General features: G+C 32.5%; 1 protein-coding gene across 1 annotated transcript; it reads right to left on the bottom strand.

The window, feature by feature from the left end:
- Positions 1-1,261: 1,261 nt before the first annotated feature.
- Positions 1,262-9,827, bottom strand: LOC134686627 (uncharacterized). Its single transcript, XM_063546301.1, has 4 exons — positions 9,734-9,827; positions 8,643-8,968; positions 3,053-3,250; positions 1,262-1,372 (listed from the first exon to the last, which is right to left on the bottom strand). The coding sequence occupies exons 1-4, from the start codon at positions 9,825-9,827 to the stop codon at positions 1,301-1,303; spliced, it is 690 nt and encodes a 229-aa protein (XP_063402371.1). The 3' UTR covers positions 1,262-1,300.
- Positions 9,828-17,082: the final 7,255 nt, after the last annotated feature.

Genomic DNA, 17,082 nt, shown 5'->3' with positions numbered 1-17,082 from the left:
TCCATATTTTACCCAGCATTTTGAGCGTAATGCAAGGCAAAACATAGATTCCGACCTATAAAAAGTAAAATCACAAAAATACCGAACTCAGAGGAAAATCAATTTCGAAAGTCCAAAATCACATGGCAAAATCAAAAAACAGGAGTCGTGATTAACGCATCAAAAACGAATGGACAAGAACTGTCATATTCCTGACTTGGTACAGGCATTTTCAAATGTAGAAAATGGTGGATTAAACCTGGTTCTATAGCGTTAACCCTCTTTAATAACAGTCTCATCAAATTCCGCTACATTTACATGATGCGTTAAATAAACAGTCACAATTAATAAAATAGTCAAAATATGGGCACATCAGTCATCATCGTATAACAATTGAACAGGACACAAAAACATCTACTATATACGAACACATGGATTGATTTGAGTGTCTGACGTCAGAAAAATTATATACGTCACATAAATTTGTCGTTCAATGTGCATACAAACAATTTAAAAATTTACATAGGCAAAGTACGCAAACAGGGTTAAAAAATCAAAAGTATGTAAGAATAAATTACAGAAATAGACCGAGATTCAAACTAGTCCAAAAGTTATACATAGAATTTATGAGAATCCAAAACTTTTAAAAGGAACAATTTAAACACATGGATTGATTCGAGTGTCTAACGTCAGAAAAATTATATACGTCACATAAATTTGTCGTTCAATGTGCATACAAACAATTTTAAAATTTCATTACACTGCAACAAAATGCTTTAACTATCGCTCGTCAAGGTGTAAAGAACAAAACAAATATCAAGTCAATATCTTAAAGAAGTTAAAATAAAGGGGGAAATTAATGATTTGAGTGAATTTTTAAAGTCCAAGGACCATAACTCTGTGCATATTGTTTTCATAGTATAATTCATCTTTCTCAGTACATTTTTAAACTTAAAATGAAATGTTGATGCAACTCAAAACGCCTTCATTTCATAACCTATCATCTGTATATAACATGTTGCGGTCTGATATAAATGTATGACTATATTCAGGATAAGGTTGGGCCTTTTAAAGCTGACTATGCAGTATGGGCTTTGCTTGTTGTTGCCCATTGTTGAAGGCTGTACGGTGACCTATAGTTAATTATGTTTTGGTCTCTTGTGGACAGTAGTCTCATTGACAATCATATCACATCTTCTTTTTTATATAATCCAATTCTGTTTTAACTTACACGGAATGTCTGCATCACTGTTGATTCTTCATGCCCATGTGGTAAAATTTGTCTGGTCACCCAACTGTTTGCTCGTTCCAAAGGATAAAGTCATCTATCATACAATGGTCCATAGTCTTCATAACCCTCTGGGATATGATGTAGCAGGTGTGTTGTGATATTCTACAAATAAAAATATTTTAAACAAATGAAAAATGATAAATTCATACAGTATATATACTACATCTGAAAATTATATAAACCTTAATTCTGACTACAATACTGATACTGGTTTAGTGTCTGTCTGTCTGTCATGATGTTACTGATGAAACTTAACACATCAGCTATACACAACTCCAGGATGTGTGTGAAGGAAATTATTGCAAGGGAAATAACTAAATGTGCTTATTTTAATTGATATTGCAACAAGCATCAATGTTTAATTATTAACATTAAAGTCCAGTGTATCCCAAACTCTGTCTGACCGACAAAATGACAGACAAAAAATCATCGGACAGACAGAAATTTTGAAATATTTTGTTTGAATATGTACAAAATTCCAGATTTCTCTTTCAGTCAGACAAACCCTAAAACAGTTTGGCACAGACTGAAAGTCCATTAATTGGTCGCTTAAAAAATTGGCTTTTTGAAATTATGTGACATCTTTTTACATTGCATTTCTATATCATTCAGCAATTTATCTCTCCTTTAATCGTTGTATTCAAATTATGTATTCATTTATAAGGGTGCTGTAAACAGTTTCGTATAAAAAACTAGGGGTTATTCCCCGACTAAAAATAACCATGATAGGAAACCCCTTTTTATTACTTAATTGGTGAAACAGTATCATGTTTTTTGTACTTGATTGTAAAAAATAGTTAATTAGCTTTCAATTAAAAGAGGTTGAATATTGAAATAATTAAAAAAAATATATTAAATATACATGTTTTGAAGGGAGACAACACTGTAAACATCCTGTTTTTAGGCAGTGAAAAATGAAAACATATTTGCAGCCACTGTAGCTGTTTTCGGAGCAGGAGACCGTACTTTTTTAAAGGCCTGGTTAAAACATATAAATTTCATACAGTTTTGATTATAAAAAAAGTTCACGTCTTTATGGGTATGAACATAACCCGATTTCAGTTTTTTTATGTTCAAATTAGGCATTTTTTTAATATGATAAAAGTACACTTTATATTTATTTTATTAGAAGCTAGAGAACATTCCAGTGATATCTAGTTTTATACAAGTATCTTTATTAATCAGTCCACCACTAAGGGTCACTTATGCATGGTCCCTCAAAATATGACATCATAGAAAAGACTGTTGATAACACCCCAAGTACTTTCAATAAATAGTGCCTGATATTATTTGTTTTATTCAGCTCTCTAAGCATACTTATGGAAAATTAGATGATTATATGAGGCAAAAATCTACAATCTGATTGAACAATTACAATTAAAGCTGTAAATTATAAACACTCTATCTAGCTTAGCAGCTAATACTAATAGTAAGCAATATTTAATTATGTGCAGAAAAAATAATTAAACCGTATAAATAAATTTAAATGGATAAAACAATCATTTGTGTGAAACAGTAGTTTTTTAACCAATAAACAAAATAATTTGTTTCAATTCGTTGTTTTTTTATCATTTACATTTCCTAGGAGAGGCATCAACAACTTATAAGAATTAACTTTATTTTGGTTGATCAGGGGTGTACGGATATTATCTGTAAGCCTGACCTGCTGTAAATTGTGTGAGACAATTTAAATGATAAAGTAGATTATTATTGTTTACTTGATTCTTTCAAGTACAAATACCGATGAATATAGAACTCATACATCTAAGTAGATAAACTAACCTGCAAGGTCAAAGGAAAATCCCTTTCAAGTAACACCACTGCTGTACTTGTGTCTTCAATAAGTCCTTGAAGCTGCTCAGTTGTGTAGGATGGTTGTGTCAGTCTTTTGATCACTTCAAATAAATTGAATAAGGTTTCTTCTTGTGGCTTTGCTAGGAGGCCTCTGATACACCATGCTGCAATATTCTTGGTTACGAACTGAAATAAAGTATTTATCTATATGAATATGAATAAAAGGAGAATATTCACTATTATTTGAGTTTGAATTAACAAATGTTTTAATTTTTTGTTACTTATTTACAAGTATCTGTCATGAAAGAGGGACGAAAGACACCAAAGGGACAGTCAAACTCGTAAATCTAAAACAAACTGACAACGCCATGGCTAAAAATGAAAAAGACAAACAGAAAAACAATAGTACACATGACACAACATAGAAAACTAAAGAATAAACAACACGAACCCCACCAAAAACTAGGGGTGATCTCAGGTGCTCCGGAAGGGTAAGCAGATCCTGCTCCACATGCGGCACCCGTCGTGTTGCTTATGTGATTACAAATCCGGTAAATAGTCTAATTCGGTAGGTCAAAATCATGAAAGGGAAGGGGATTGTAGTTACGACGTAAAAAACATATCCGATATCATTTGTGAAACGGTTATTCCATAACGGTCAACCAACTCGTGATGGCGTCAGTAAAATTTACGAAGGGATGATTTCAACTTTACCATTTGGAACTCTTGGTTTAATAGCTTCCTTGTGAGCAGTAACCCTCTATCAAGAAAATCATGATAGGAAATGCAAGCACGGGAATATCGTATCAATTGGGAGATATATACCCCGTATGCAGGTGCTGCTGGAATGTTGCTACTTAGAAATGGAAAGTTCACAATTGGAAAGCTGAAATCATCTCTTTTGTCGTAAAGTTTTGTCTTCAACCGACCCTCATTGTCAATTTCTAGATGTAAGTCAAGATATGAAGCCGAATTAACTGTATCTGTAGTATCCTTTATCTCCAATTCGATGGGATAGATGCGATCCACATAGTCACCAAATTTTGAATTGTTTAGTGAAAGAACGTCATCTATATAGCGGAAAGTAGAGTTAAAGGATATTGCTAACTTCTTATCTTTCTTCCTAAGAAGTTCCTGCATGAAGTCAGCCTCATAATAATAAAGAAACAAGTCAGCAAGTAGAGGGACACAGTTTGTTCCCATTGGGATGCCGACAGTCTGTTGAAAAACACGTCCTCCGAACGTAACAAATATGTTGTCAATCAAGAAATCAAGCATCTGGATAATATCGGTTTCAGAGAATTTTTTGTTTGAATCAGAATGGTTCTATACAAAGTATGATTTATCCCTCCCTCAGACAAGATACTTGTATCTACGTTGGCCATTCTTTTTTATGAAGCAAAGTAATACCAACTCTTTTAATTTGTCTTTTAGTTTGGAATGTGGAATACTTGTGTAAAGAGTAGAAAAGTCAAATGTTTTAATACTGTTACAAGATGAAAGAGAGTTAGATTGTATGTACTCTAAAAGATCTTTGGAATTTTTAAGTATCCACATCTGATTCACGCCACCTCTAGAATAGGCAGTTTCACAATAACTTTGAAGCCCGTCTTTGATTGCTGATAAAATGGATGTTAATAATTTAGAAAGGGGTTTCGTGGAGCACTTGGAAGACCCAGCAATATACCGTTGTTTGTAAGGACACTTATGTAGTTTAGGTATCCAATACAGTGATGAAAGATCCAGTTCTTCATCTTTGGTTGAAATACCAAAGGAACAAAGAACAGACCTATGATTATCCAGGATTTCCTCTTTGGTAAGTGTCGTGAGGGTATTTGTTGGGTTTCCAAGTGAATTGTCTATACCTTATTCGTTTATCAAGCAACTAATGTAATGACTTTTACAGATAAAAACGATGTTATTTGGGGCTTTGTCTGCGGGGATAACAACATATTCATCATGGAGGTCAGATAGGTGTTTAGCAACATTTGGATCTTTGAAGATTGACGTAGCATGGGCATTGATGGACCCATTCAGTATCTTAATTCTGATTTGTATTAACGACCTCACTGCCTTAATCCATTCGGATAGAATGACTGAATTAACTGTACTCTAATAAACCCAATACAATATTTACACATTTGACTTTTATCAAAGAAGTTTAAAATATTTTTTTATCTTTAATGACATTAATAATTGTCATAATTGATATTTTTAATAATTCTCAGTTTAGGCAACTTGACATACTTGTAATTGGTTTCCTTTGAATTCTATCTTCAAGTTAAATATTTTTTTTATATCACTTTATTGAATATTTCATAGCATTTGTGCATGCTAACTGCATTTTGTTAAAATACAAAGATTCAAAGCATTTAGATGAAATGATATATATTACTAGATATAGGGCATACTTTCAGTATATATATATTTAAGAAATAAACAAAAATTATACTTTTTTCCAGCTTTTAAATAATTATAATATTAGCTAAAATTATTATTAATTATGAGTTATTATTCCCTCCTCTGAATGTGGAATATTTGGTACACATATTTTTCATGAGTCAAGGCTCCTTATTGAACATGTTGAAGGCTGAACAATGTGACCTAGCTTTAATTGTTTCTACTCTTATTCTGTGCTTTACTTTTGGGCAAATTGGAATGTTTTTTGTGCCAAAATAATCTTTATTACTATAAAAATTAGAAATGAGTATGAAGCCAGGGTGAAATATTCCTAAAAAAAATTATGACTATTTAAAACTTATTTTTCTTTATATGTTACCTGTAAAAATGGAACAAATGAAGTGTTATTTTTTGGCCAAAATGAAATATAACTGTGTGGCTGGCACAAATCGGAAATTTCATTTGTTAAAAATTTGCTTATATTTACTACCTTAGTCTTGCATGGAGAGTATTTCATTGACAATCATACCACAATGATAGACATCTTAGAAAGTATATAGATGAGTCACACGTGTCACCAAAACAGATCAATAATTCTCTTATATATACTTGTATGTTAATGTAAAATTTGCTCAAAAGGTGAAATCAGTTAAAATTTTGATAAACAGATATTAGATTTAAGGATGCTCGCGGGTATACAATTTTCAGAAAAAAAATAAACATTTATTTTTCAATACAAATTTTATTTATTAGCCTAAGTAGTTGTTAATTTATCTAATGGTACAAAAATCATTCCAAAAAATCAATTCGTGTTGGCCCCAGGTGACTTTTAAAATGTTGATATCATTGAAAACGCTCCTAATTATCTCCCTCAATTTTTTTTGGCATTAAAATTGAAATATCTTTTTTAACTCATCGGTGACCTATGTTTTTTATTGTTGTTTTCGAATAAGCTGTATATAAACTAAATAATTGTAAAATTTAAGCGATTTCTGTAATTTAGTTCTTTTTTTATTTCGATATTATCGCTATTTCTCCTATTAGTTCAACAGAAAAAAAGGACATTAACAAAATTGTATTCTTCTTTTAAAGGCAGATTGTGAGCATTAATGAACGGTGACCCCATTTTGTTATTTCATTTTTCTATTAAGTATAAGATCAAGTTTATTTATAGAGAAATATAGCGAAATCCTATATTAAATTAAAAAAATGATTCAGACCCCCGAGCTCCCTTAAGCTTAATAGACACATTTTTTTTAAATACCAATGCAACTTACTCTAAATTCAGAAATTATTGTGATGTATCATTATTACGAAAAATGCTGCAGAGTTACAATCACATCAGTTTAAGGTGGTACCCAACACCTTCACTAAAATTAATTTGGCAAGTTTAATTTTCAAAAGATTTTGGCAAAGTCTTTACTTTGACCCTTTAACAAAAATATAAAAATTTCAAAAAGTTTGAACCAACCAATTTATCAGAAAAAATTCACTGGTTATATAGTAGTTTGACAAACACTAATTTTGATCATTGAGAAGCTTAATATTCCCTTAACAACGCAAAGTAACTAAAATGTTCAGTCAATTTAAAAGTGTTATATCCCTGTCAGGCCTGGGGTAACGGTAATTTGTAATTGTAATGCATTGTAATATTACATTTTTTTGATGTAATGCAAAGTAATTTGTAATGCACATTTTCTGCATTACAATTACATGTAATGTAATGATTACTTTTGTTAAAAATCAATGTAATGCCTCCATTACTGTACATTACTTTTCATTACAAATTTGTAAAATACATAAAATTGAAGAATATTGTAAAATAGAAATAAAATATTAACAAAAACAAAAGAAAGTATTGAATTAAAGTATTGTCACAGTTAATTACTGTATTAAATAAATTGCATCAAACATTAACACACATATTTAGGTAAGAAATGTAAAATGGTTAAAATCATCAAGTCTTAATCTTGGTTTTTGATATTTGTATACAAAGATATTGGGAATATTTTGGTGTTTGGTGGTCTATGATGGATGGAAAAAATATGAAGATGAAACTTTTGTATTCCAGACACACCATACATGTATTTAAATGAAATATTGAATATATGTTAATCAACATTTTACACCAAACTGGGGTTTGGGTCCTGTCTGTGTTGTTATTTCACCTAATTAGTATCCAAATGTTTTTATTGCAATCAAATCTTCTCAACTTATGTTTGTCTTCACAGAGCCCTTAGGCATTTAACAAGATAATCCTTTAATGACACATTTATTATATCTCTTTGAAATCCCTTTATGATGTCTTACTGATTAAGTGATCAATGATAAAAACAAAATTATATGATAATTTATTTATTTTTCACCACCGAAGAAACGAAAAAATGACTATTTCAGTTTCATGCCTCCTACTACTCCACCAAAGAGTAGACACAGGTTTGGTGCAGTACAAGATTTTGACATTTACTTGTCAGAGCCATGTGAAGAAATGTCAATCAGTCCACTGGAATACTTGAAGTTCAGTGAATAAATTCAGTGCATTTTTCTTAAGCTAATACAGCTATATCAAGTATTTAGACATTTCCTCCACATCAGCTCCTGTTGAAAGGCTTTTTAGTATTAATTGCCCGAAAGGTGTACAGACCTCATCATTGTTCTCTTAATGACAGCATGTTTGAAACACTTATGATAATAAAGAGCAATGGACATGTTAATAAATCATTATTTGAAGTCTCTGTCTATAACACTGTATATATATGTACATATACATGTACCCCAGTAATAATTTCTTATAAAAATCTGTTTTTGAAATGTTTTTAGTTTTTATATTGAAAAAGTAAAAGTAATTGTATTGTAATGCATTACATGTGAGAAAAAATGTAATTGTAATTGTAATTGTAATGGAAGAATCACAAAGTAATTGTAATGTAATGCATTACATTGCAATGTATTGACCCCAGGCCTGCTCCCTGTAGTGTAAGGTACCACCTTAACCTTGCATTTTGGAAATTTTGTATAAAAAATTATATGAATTAAACAGGATTTTTCTAAATATTGCTAAAATCTAAATTGCATTTTAGTCCCCCAAAAAAGTTGCAATAATAAATGCAAGCAATAATTTCTGAACTTACAGTATTCATATCTGATTCATTAAATAAGATATTTTTATAATCAATACCTGTTGTTTGCCATGCATTGTACGCAGTGTCCATGCTCTGGTAAAATGGTCAGCAGGAGTATAATCAAAGCCTTTAGGGTATTTAACACTCTTTGCTCTGTTGTCAGCTAATTTAACATTCTGTTTTGTAAGTAACCAAGGAGCTGCTGGTAAAGGAGGTGCTTTTGGTGTTGGTTCAGGAACAGCTGTTTCTGCAGATGATTTCTTTGCCTGTTTGGATGGTCTCTCACATGTGGCAGTTGATGATGATGGTCTTTTTGGCCAGGTTTCTTTAAATCGATTATAATCTTTTTCGCACTGGCGAACTTTAGGTCCATCTGATTTGCCTGTTATCAGATCAAGAATGTTGCTGATGACATCTGCTAATGTGTGCATGCCATCTGGTTGTATCTTATGCACCCTGTCAAAATATGGTAGGCGATGAAGTGGATGTATCCCTTTAAATCCAGTTTCTTTTTTTTTTTTTTTTTTTTTTTTTGTCATATTCTTTTCTTATTTCCATTTCTTCTTCCCTTGAATATGCTTGTGGTTTGGGAGCAACCTCTTCAGTTTTCTTAGCAAATAATGTCTTGTCGTTCCCAAAATGCGAATCTGTGGGTAAAAACTCTCTGTTTGATATGTGCAATACTTTATTCACGGAACTGCTATGGACACCTGTATCTTTGCAGAAAAAACAAGCACGATAGTGGGGCGGCTTAGTACCGAAATTTGACAAAATCATGCAAATTGTGATACAAGCAAGGGATTTGGCATAGACGTTCATTGGGAAGTACTTTATCATATTAGAGGGGTAGCCAACATGTTTTCGATTTTTTTCACGGCGGCCATCTTGAATTAAAAATTGACATCCTTTTACTCAATCGTTGACATTGAAAAACTGTCCTAACCATTTTCAACGCTATTTATGTCATGAAAACTATTTGAAATACAATAAAATGATATAAAAATATGTCAAACAGACAACAATTATAAAAAAAAATCACCACTTCCGGTATGGGTCGAAAAAATTCGTACACTCGAGTTAAATAACAGTGGTATAGATATATATGAACACAATATTGTACAGGTCAAGCCAGCTTTGTAACACTTACATCTACCAGAACAAGTTTTTCTGCAGTCACATTTGTGTAACTCCTGACAAGATGCAGTAATTGCTGCTAATGTTGTCCATTGAGGAATCCACATTCAATCTGCATTCTTCTTAACACATCCCCAATCACCAGGACAAGGTAAATGTTGATCATGTATGACTGCCTGTCCCCATACATGGCCACCTTGGTTTGTAGCTCGTTTAGTATGCTGAAGCGGTGCAGCTCTAGTTGATGAAATGGTGTCATACGGTCTTTGTTTGCGTGGTTCAAGTCTGGATTCGTTGATGTCAAATGTTGTTGTAGTTCTGTCGTACATTATCACAACAAATGCCTCTATCAACTCAATATCAGCGTCACTGACCAACTTAGGTTTCTTACTTAATTGTTCAAAAACCTCGGTTACATCATCAAATATTTACCACGTCTGCCATATGCATGCCGATTTCTTCCCCTTTCCATGAAAAGCGGAGACCGTGTCTCATCCAGTAAAAGCATGAAAAAATGGCAAAGCTTCTGATTTCAGACCAAGAGCATGATTAATTTCGTGAATCGGAAGCAATCTCAGGTCTTTTCCTTTTCCAAAGGCAACCCAAAGTTTTTCTACTTGAAGTGTTTTGAAAAGAGACACCGCCAAAACCACTACATCAGTGTCTGAGCTGATTATCAGTAAAGACTTACACTTTTTCAGCTACATTTTTGATATGAACAAATATCCTTGTGTCTGCTTCCACATCATAACATGGACTGAGATCATCATGGTCATCTTCAGAATTTGTCATAACAATTTCGCCTTTTGTCACAAAAATAATTTTGTCAGATTGAATCGAGCAAATTTTGTCGGCAGGGAATACAACAATTCCGTTTTGTTTGCGTCCACTCGAATGAAGCTTGACCAAGCTTTCGGATTCTTACTTCTGCCGACAACTTTCCTCCTTGATCCAGCACCCATCGCTTTCCGTGTTTGTGCTTTTAGACTGTTTTCTATGTAAATATCATAGATAACATCTACTCTGGCATGTTTTGACGTAAGGTGGATAATGTACGGCAAAATCACATCTTTTGCGTATTCATCAAAAGTGTGAGTTCCACGCGGTGGTCTTAAATTGACCATAGCCGCACCATCAACAACTACCATATCTGTCTCAGGTTCTTCTCTTGGTAAATCTCCCTTAGAAGACGCCAATATTGATTTTTCCACTTTGAGACAAAGATGGGGGAAATTTCTGTAATTTCATGAAATATTTTCGGACGTTATATATTCACTTGTTAACCTCACCGTTTTTAACCACTCATACTCATTTCAAACTCATGAACAGATAATCGTGGTTAAGTGTATTAGTAATATCGTCAGGCAGAATGAGAGGTTCTGGTTTTGTTTTAAGATATGCCGGTTTCATATTCATATAGGCATCAGGGAGTTCAGGTACCTTTTTAGATTTTGGTTTATGTGTAGGTTATATTAACCCATCCCTTCTAACGCTGATATTATCTTTCATTGGAAGTTGAAAAATAGAGATTCCAGTCCAATGAAAAGATGATTTTGATGTTGTTGAGCTTGGGTTGTGATCTATATTGTCGACTGCAGCTGTGGTAAACACTTTGCCCTCTAATAAAGGCGGACATACCACACCTTCATTCAAATAACGTTCAACAACAGCTTCACCTAGTTGAGTTGATATTTCCAGTACCCAATCGTAAGAGATACATAACCCATGTTGAAATAATGTGTCTATTAGCTTCTTTTCCTTGTTTTTGCAAAGAGTAACAGTCCAAGATACACACAAAATAATGTCCTACGATCAACTGAATGTCTTTGTTGTACTGTAACCTTTTGGCTGTTTTGGTGATAATTGAACATTAAAAAATGGGCCAGAGGTAAGTCTGACTGTGTAGAAACGTTGTCTAACTGCGATTTGATATCAGGCCATGTTCTGTCATTTTTACCAACTGTAACAATGGAGGGGGTATGATATTATCGATATCTTCAGAGACCAAGGATCCAGAAAAAGTTGTCTTCGTTGTAGCTAATTGGCAGCGAATCATTTCGGCCGTCTTTGCCATATGCATGGTGTCATTATAATCACAAGCAAACGCTATAGCTGATCCTATATCTTTTTCAAACATCAAAAGTACATATCTGCCCTTTGTGGCATCTTTTGTAATAGCTTGTCCTTGAGTCGAGTAGAATGTACCTGTTCAGAAGAAGAACCAAACTGTGCCAATATTTCCTCGCACAGGTTTGCCAGGTCTGCTAATCGAAACACAACCGACTCTTTGAGTTCCAAAAATGTATGTGACCAGCTCAGCTTATGCAGATTCTTTCATTATAGCTTCCTCCTGTGTCTAACTGATCTCGATCTCTGTTTGTCTCTTCTTTGGTATCTCTCTATTATATACAGCTGCGAGACAAGACGGGTGATACTTCATCTCTTGTGCTATAACATCACCACTACTCAGCTTTTCCAACAGTTGTTTATCCTGATGAGCTGTTGCACAATCCACTAATCGTTTAGTTTCATTGTCATTGACCCTCTTAAGACAGATAGAGGTGACTCTTTATTACGAATTGAACATTTATGCACATTTTCAACTGGATTTTGTTGTTGATCTTTAGAATGAGGAGTGCACCTAAAAAGTTTAGGAGACATACAATCACTAGAACTTCCAGATGGTATCGGTGACATATTGCGTTTCTGGTCTCTCACAAGTTTAGTGTTATTGAACTTTATCCTACACAAATTATGGTACTTGGCATTTTCTTTTTTTATCGTGCTTTCGATACCCTCTCCGTGGTTTGATCAAGAAGGATAGGGAGGGCACTTAGTTCATGAAAGAGTTGGATATTATTGCCTTACATTGTATATCCTTCGTCTAACGATTTAAGTAGGTCTGTTGTGACCTCCTGACACAAACAACATTTGTTCAATCAGTTTCCCAACTATCTGCTGAAGAAGCTGATAAGCGAATTCTATTCGCCATTTCAAGAACTTTTATAACTATTATATAAACAAAAGTAATCAACAATGAACTTATAGAACACTAACGCAAATATTATCTGAGCAATAAATAAATGCAACAGCTAACAAGAACCGAGTGAAACTTATCAACTATTAGAGAAGTGCACGAAGTGTGTGTCTGTAACATGAATAAATTTACGCAACATAAAGAAAAACCTCACAGGTAAAGTTCTAGAAATTGTATAAATATCAAGATTACTGTTCTAATTATGTTATTGTATGTATTAACAACATTATCATTAAAGAATTGTGTTCATAATAAGGATAAAATTCCTTCAAATCAATATCCAATCAGAATTGCAAATAAAACTAAAAATATGAACTGTGGATAGACAAGTACCGAGCCACGTCCTATAACAATGAGAACACACTCTCAAAAACGTTTACTAGACTAACATTGCACCCTCTTTTGGCATATAACCTATCGAACCTAATGTATCAATCGAAGATTAGTCAAAGATATGTGGAATATAACAACTGACATTATTCGGGATATAAAATAGTCATATTCGGGATATTTATAAAATCAGGAGTGGGTTATCGACCGATATTTGACCGAAGTGATATTTTATCTAATGTTACAATGATTTACTCCATTTTGAAACATTTTGGATACAATACAAGCAAAACGGGCCATAGATATGATGTTTTTTCCCTCTGAAGACGTCATTTCAAAAATCCAAGATGGCCGCCATGATCGGATGATTTTTTTTTCGTGGCTACCCCCCTTATATGATTACTTACACCTAAATGCATGTTCTTACAAAGTTCCATGCTTGTATCACCGTTTGCATGATTTGTTTGGTAAGCTGCTTAACTACGAATAGCTGCTTGACCAGAACAGTGTAAAAGTTTAGAAAAAGCTGGTATATCACATAAATACTGTAATAAAGCAATCTTTACATTTACTAGTTCATCTGTGTAGGCGTCATACAAGTTACATTCAATGTTTGATAATAGTTCGTCAACTAAAACATTAATATGAGGGTCCAGTGATTTTGGTTCCTTTCTACCGTAGCCTGGAACAATACCTGCCAACATCATTGGTCCTAATATATATCGCATGTCTTGTGGGAGTGTTATCCAGGTGATGATGAGAGGCCATATTGACTTCTTGACTGTTTGGTTTTTATTTGGATTCACACCATCAGCAAAAAGAGCCAATAGCACACAGTTCTGCTGTTGCTGATCTTTGAAGACTCCATCTGTCATCTGTTGTCGAAATATATTGCCATATGTGTAGCTGCTTAGCATGCCAGTTGTGTTAAGCTTGTTGGCATAAAGAATCTTTGCCAGGTTCCTAGTTCCATACCAACGAACTATGCGGGGTACTATAGGCATATATTGGAATGTTTTTTGTTCCTGTTGTTTGAAAACACCAAACACTCTGGACAGGCAAGAATGGTACTGCTGATAGGAAAACATTTTACAGTCATTTGTACAGCATTTAAATTTTTCTATTGGCATCAGGTATGGTTGAATAATAGTGACAGCTTCACTATAAGTGGATGGCAGGTTGTTTGGTTGTGGTAGAACACACTTTTCGTGGTGAAGATACTGTGACAAAGCTGTCTTTGACATTCCATTATTAGATGAAAATATGAATAAATGTTCTGCTATGGCATCTTTTACAGTTCTATTAGTTCCTTCATGAAGTGGCTGATTCAAAATCAAAGTTTTTTTTAAAAGTTCCTTAGACTCTCTTACAATCGCAGGTTGTTCACTATGAGTGTCTGATATTTCAGCATGGGTATTATGAATTTTCCTTGAATGAGCTCGAAAAGTCTTAATGTTGACAAATTTTCCATTACACTTTGAACATGTGCATTGTCTCTTCAAGTTATCCATTAAGGTGATGGTATGGCTGTATACTTCATATGACAAAGATGTTGATGATGTCATCCTGCAATAGAGAAACAAATGACTGTTACTAATGCAGTGGTATATGGATCATGCAAATGACTTGAGAATAAAATAGAGAATGGAAATGGAAAATGTGTCCAGGTGACGACAACCTGATCAAAAATAACAATTTAGTCCAGTCAATCTAGCATAAATTTGACCCAAACCTGAAAATAATTGCAACAGCAGATTTTAAAGTTTTAATCTTTAGTAATATACCCCAAATATACACAAAAAAAGTCCCATAAAATCTTACTTGAGGAAGACTAAAAAAATCACCATTTAAAATTCCTATGGAGATTTGCATTGAAAAGGGAGATAACTCTTGCAAATATGGCAGAAATATCAATAAAAATTGATACAAAATGATAATTGTTCCGCTTCTTTTCATCAGAATGTATTGATTCTTGATTTTTTAGCGGTCTTTAGAGTATAACAAACAACTCTAAAGGTGTTTTAATATCTTTTATCAAGCTATTATCTAGATTTCGTAATTCATTTTTTTACCATTTATTGAATTTTTCAACATGTCAAGTTAAAGATTCTCAAATTTAACAATAAGAATTAAGCATGTATTCTTCTTTTTGTGGTTTAAAGTTTCTTTAGGCAAGAAAGATGCTGAAAAAATATAATATACAGATATAAATAATACCAAATTTTCACATTATTTTTCAAAATGGTAACAAGGCTTCAAATTTGCAATTTCTTCAATGAAAAATGCACCAAAAAAATAAAACTACCCATACCATTTCGGTTTTGTATATTTCATGAGCAGAATATTATATAATTTAGTCAATTATCAACTTATAACCCCATCAAAGTATCATACTTTAAATAATTTTCAAGAAAATCAACCAAAAACTGACCAAAAAAGACTAATTTTTGCAGAGTTATTTCCCTTTCTAATGTTAATTCCCATAGGAAATTAAAAATTCTGATTTTAAGTTTTCCTCAAGTTAGATTTTATGGGACTTTTTTCTGTGTATATGAAGGACATAATGCTATAGATTAGAACTAAAATAAATCTGTTGCAATTAGTTTGAGGTAAAATCTTAGTTTGACTGGACTAATTGAACAAAATTATAAACTGACCTTTAACAATTAATTCCAGTGGATAGGATTAGGGTTTTGATACAACATGTACAAGTTAACAAAGTTTATTAATTTAAAAACACATTTGGATCAAGAACACACAGTGTATAAGTTTTTTGACAATCTTAATCTTCTTGTCAATTATTTTAATTGTAATAACAAAAATTATATTAAAAGATCTTTTTTGTTGATGCATGAGATCTGAGTGTTTCTTGAGAAGACAATTAGCCCATATTTGCCTATTTTTCATTAAATATGTGGAAAATTTTTAATGGTGTTGATGTAAATTTTTCAAACATTTACATATTTTTTATTTAGTTGCTGTTTAGTATACACAGTGTATGTAAAGTGCGGATCCTAAAATATCATTTTTACTGTATATGCCATAAATGTCTAATGTAGAATGATAAATAAACAGACGAACTTTTTTTAATTTTTGAAGATAATGAAGAAAATTAGTTAAAATGTATATGTTCAGAAATACATAATACTAATAAAACAAAGTAAGAGATGCGAGCGGGGTTTTATCGCGCCTAAAGCCATCCAGCTGTGAAATATATACCAAAATAGGTGAATATTTATGACATTTCACGAACAGATCGTGCAGGTGCTTTATAACTAACAGGTTAGATGTTGTTGCAGTAAAAAATATTCATTTTAATACAATTAATAAAGTTGTATAACGTAGAATATGTTTTGTCATTCAGTTTTTTCATATTTAACTAAATTCCACTATGATGATTTCGTAATGCTAGTCATGTTTACTGTCGAATAATGATACTATTCTTTCATTTTTACTGTGGAGCGAATCATTAGTATTGTATATGCGGTGCATTTTCACTGTATATTTTTTTTTTATTTTTATCTATTACAGCTCATTTCTTTAAGCATGTAGAGCAAGACTTTAGTTGACTTGCTTGCTTTTCTTTTATTGGATAATCATTATGATAACACCCAATTTAATTCAAATATTAAAAAAACAGATTGAACTATCATATGCCTATTCATATTGTTTAAAAATGTCAATCTTGTTTACAAAGTTTGCATAAACAATTAAACAAACAAAGCAAGCAAGCCAACCAAAGTTTTGCTTTGCATGCATTATGAAATTACCTGTAAAGCCTTAATTTAGCCGACTTGCTCAAACAATTATAGATAAAGTAAGAGAAAGATTTGATAAAATTTAACTTACGGAGGAAAGTTTGGTTTTAAAACACTAATAAATTCAATAGAAATAACATTTATTTCAAATGTATTCCATTTAGTTTCTTAGAAAGCGTATAGGGATCTTTATCCTTATCTTTTTTATCCATTTCCATGACACTTCATCACTAATTA

This window comes from Mytilus trossulus, chromosome 10 (genome assembly GCF_036588685.1).
Source record: "Mytilus trossulus isolate FHL-02 chromosome 10, PNRI_Mtr1.1.1.hap1, whole genome shotgun sequence".
In the NCBI taxonomy this organism is placed as follows: Eukaryota; Metazoa; Mollusca; class Bivalvia; order Mytilida; family Mytilidae; genus Mytilus; species Mytilus trossulus.
This window is presented reverse-complemented; position numbering and strand designations above follow the sequence as displayed.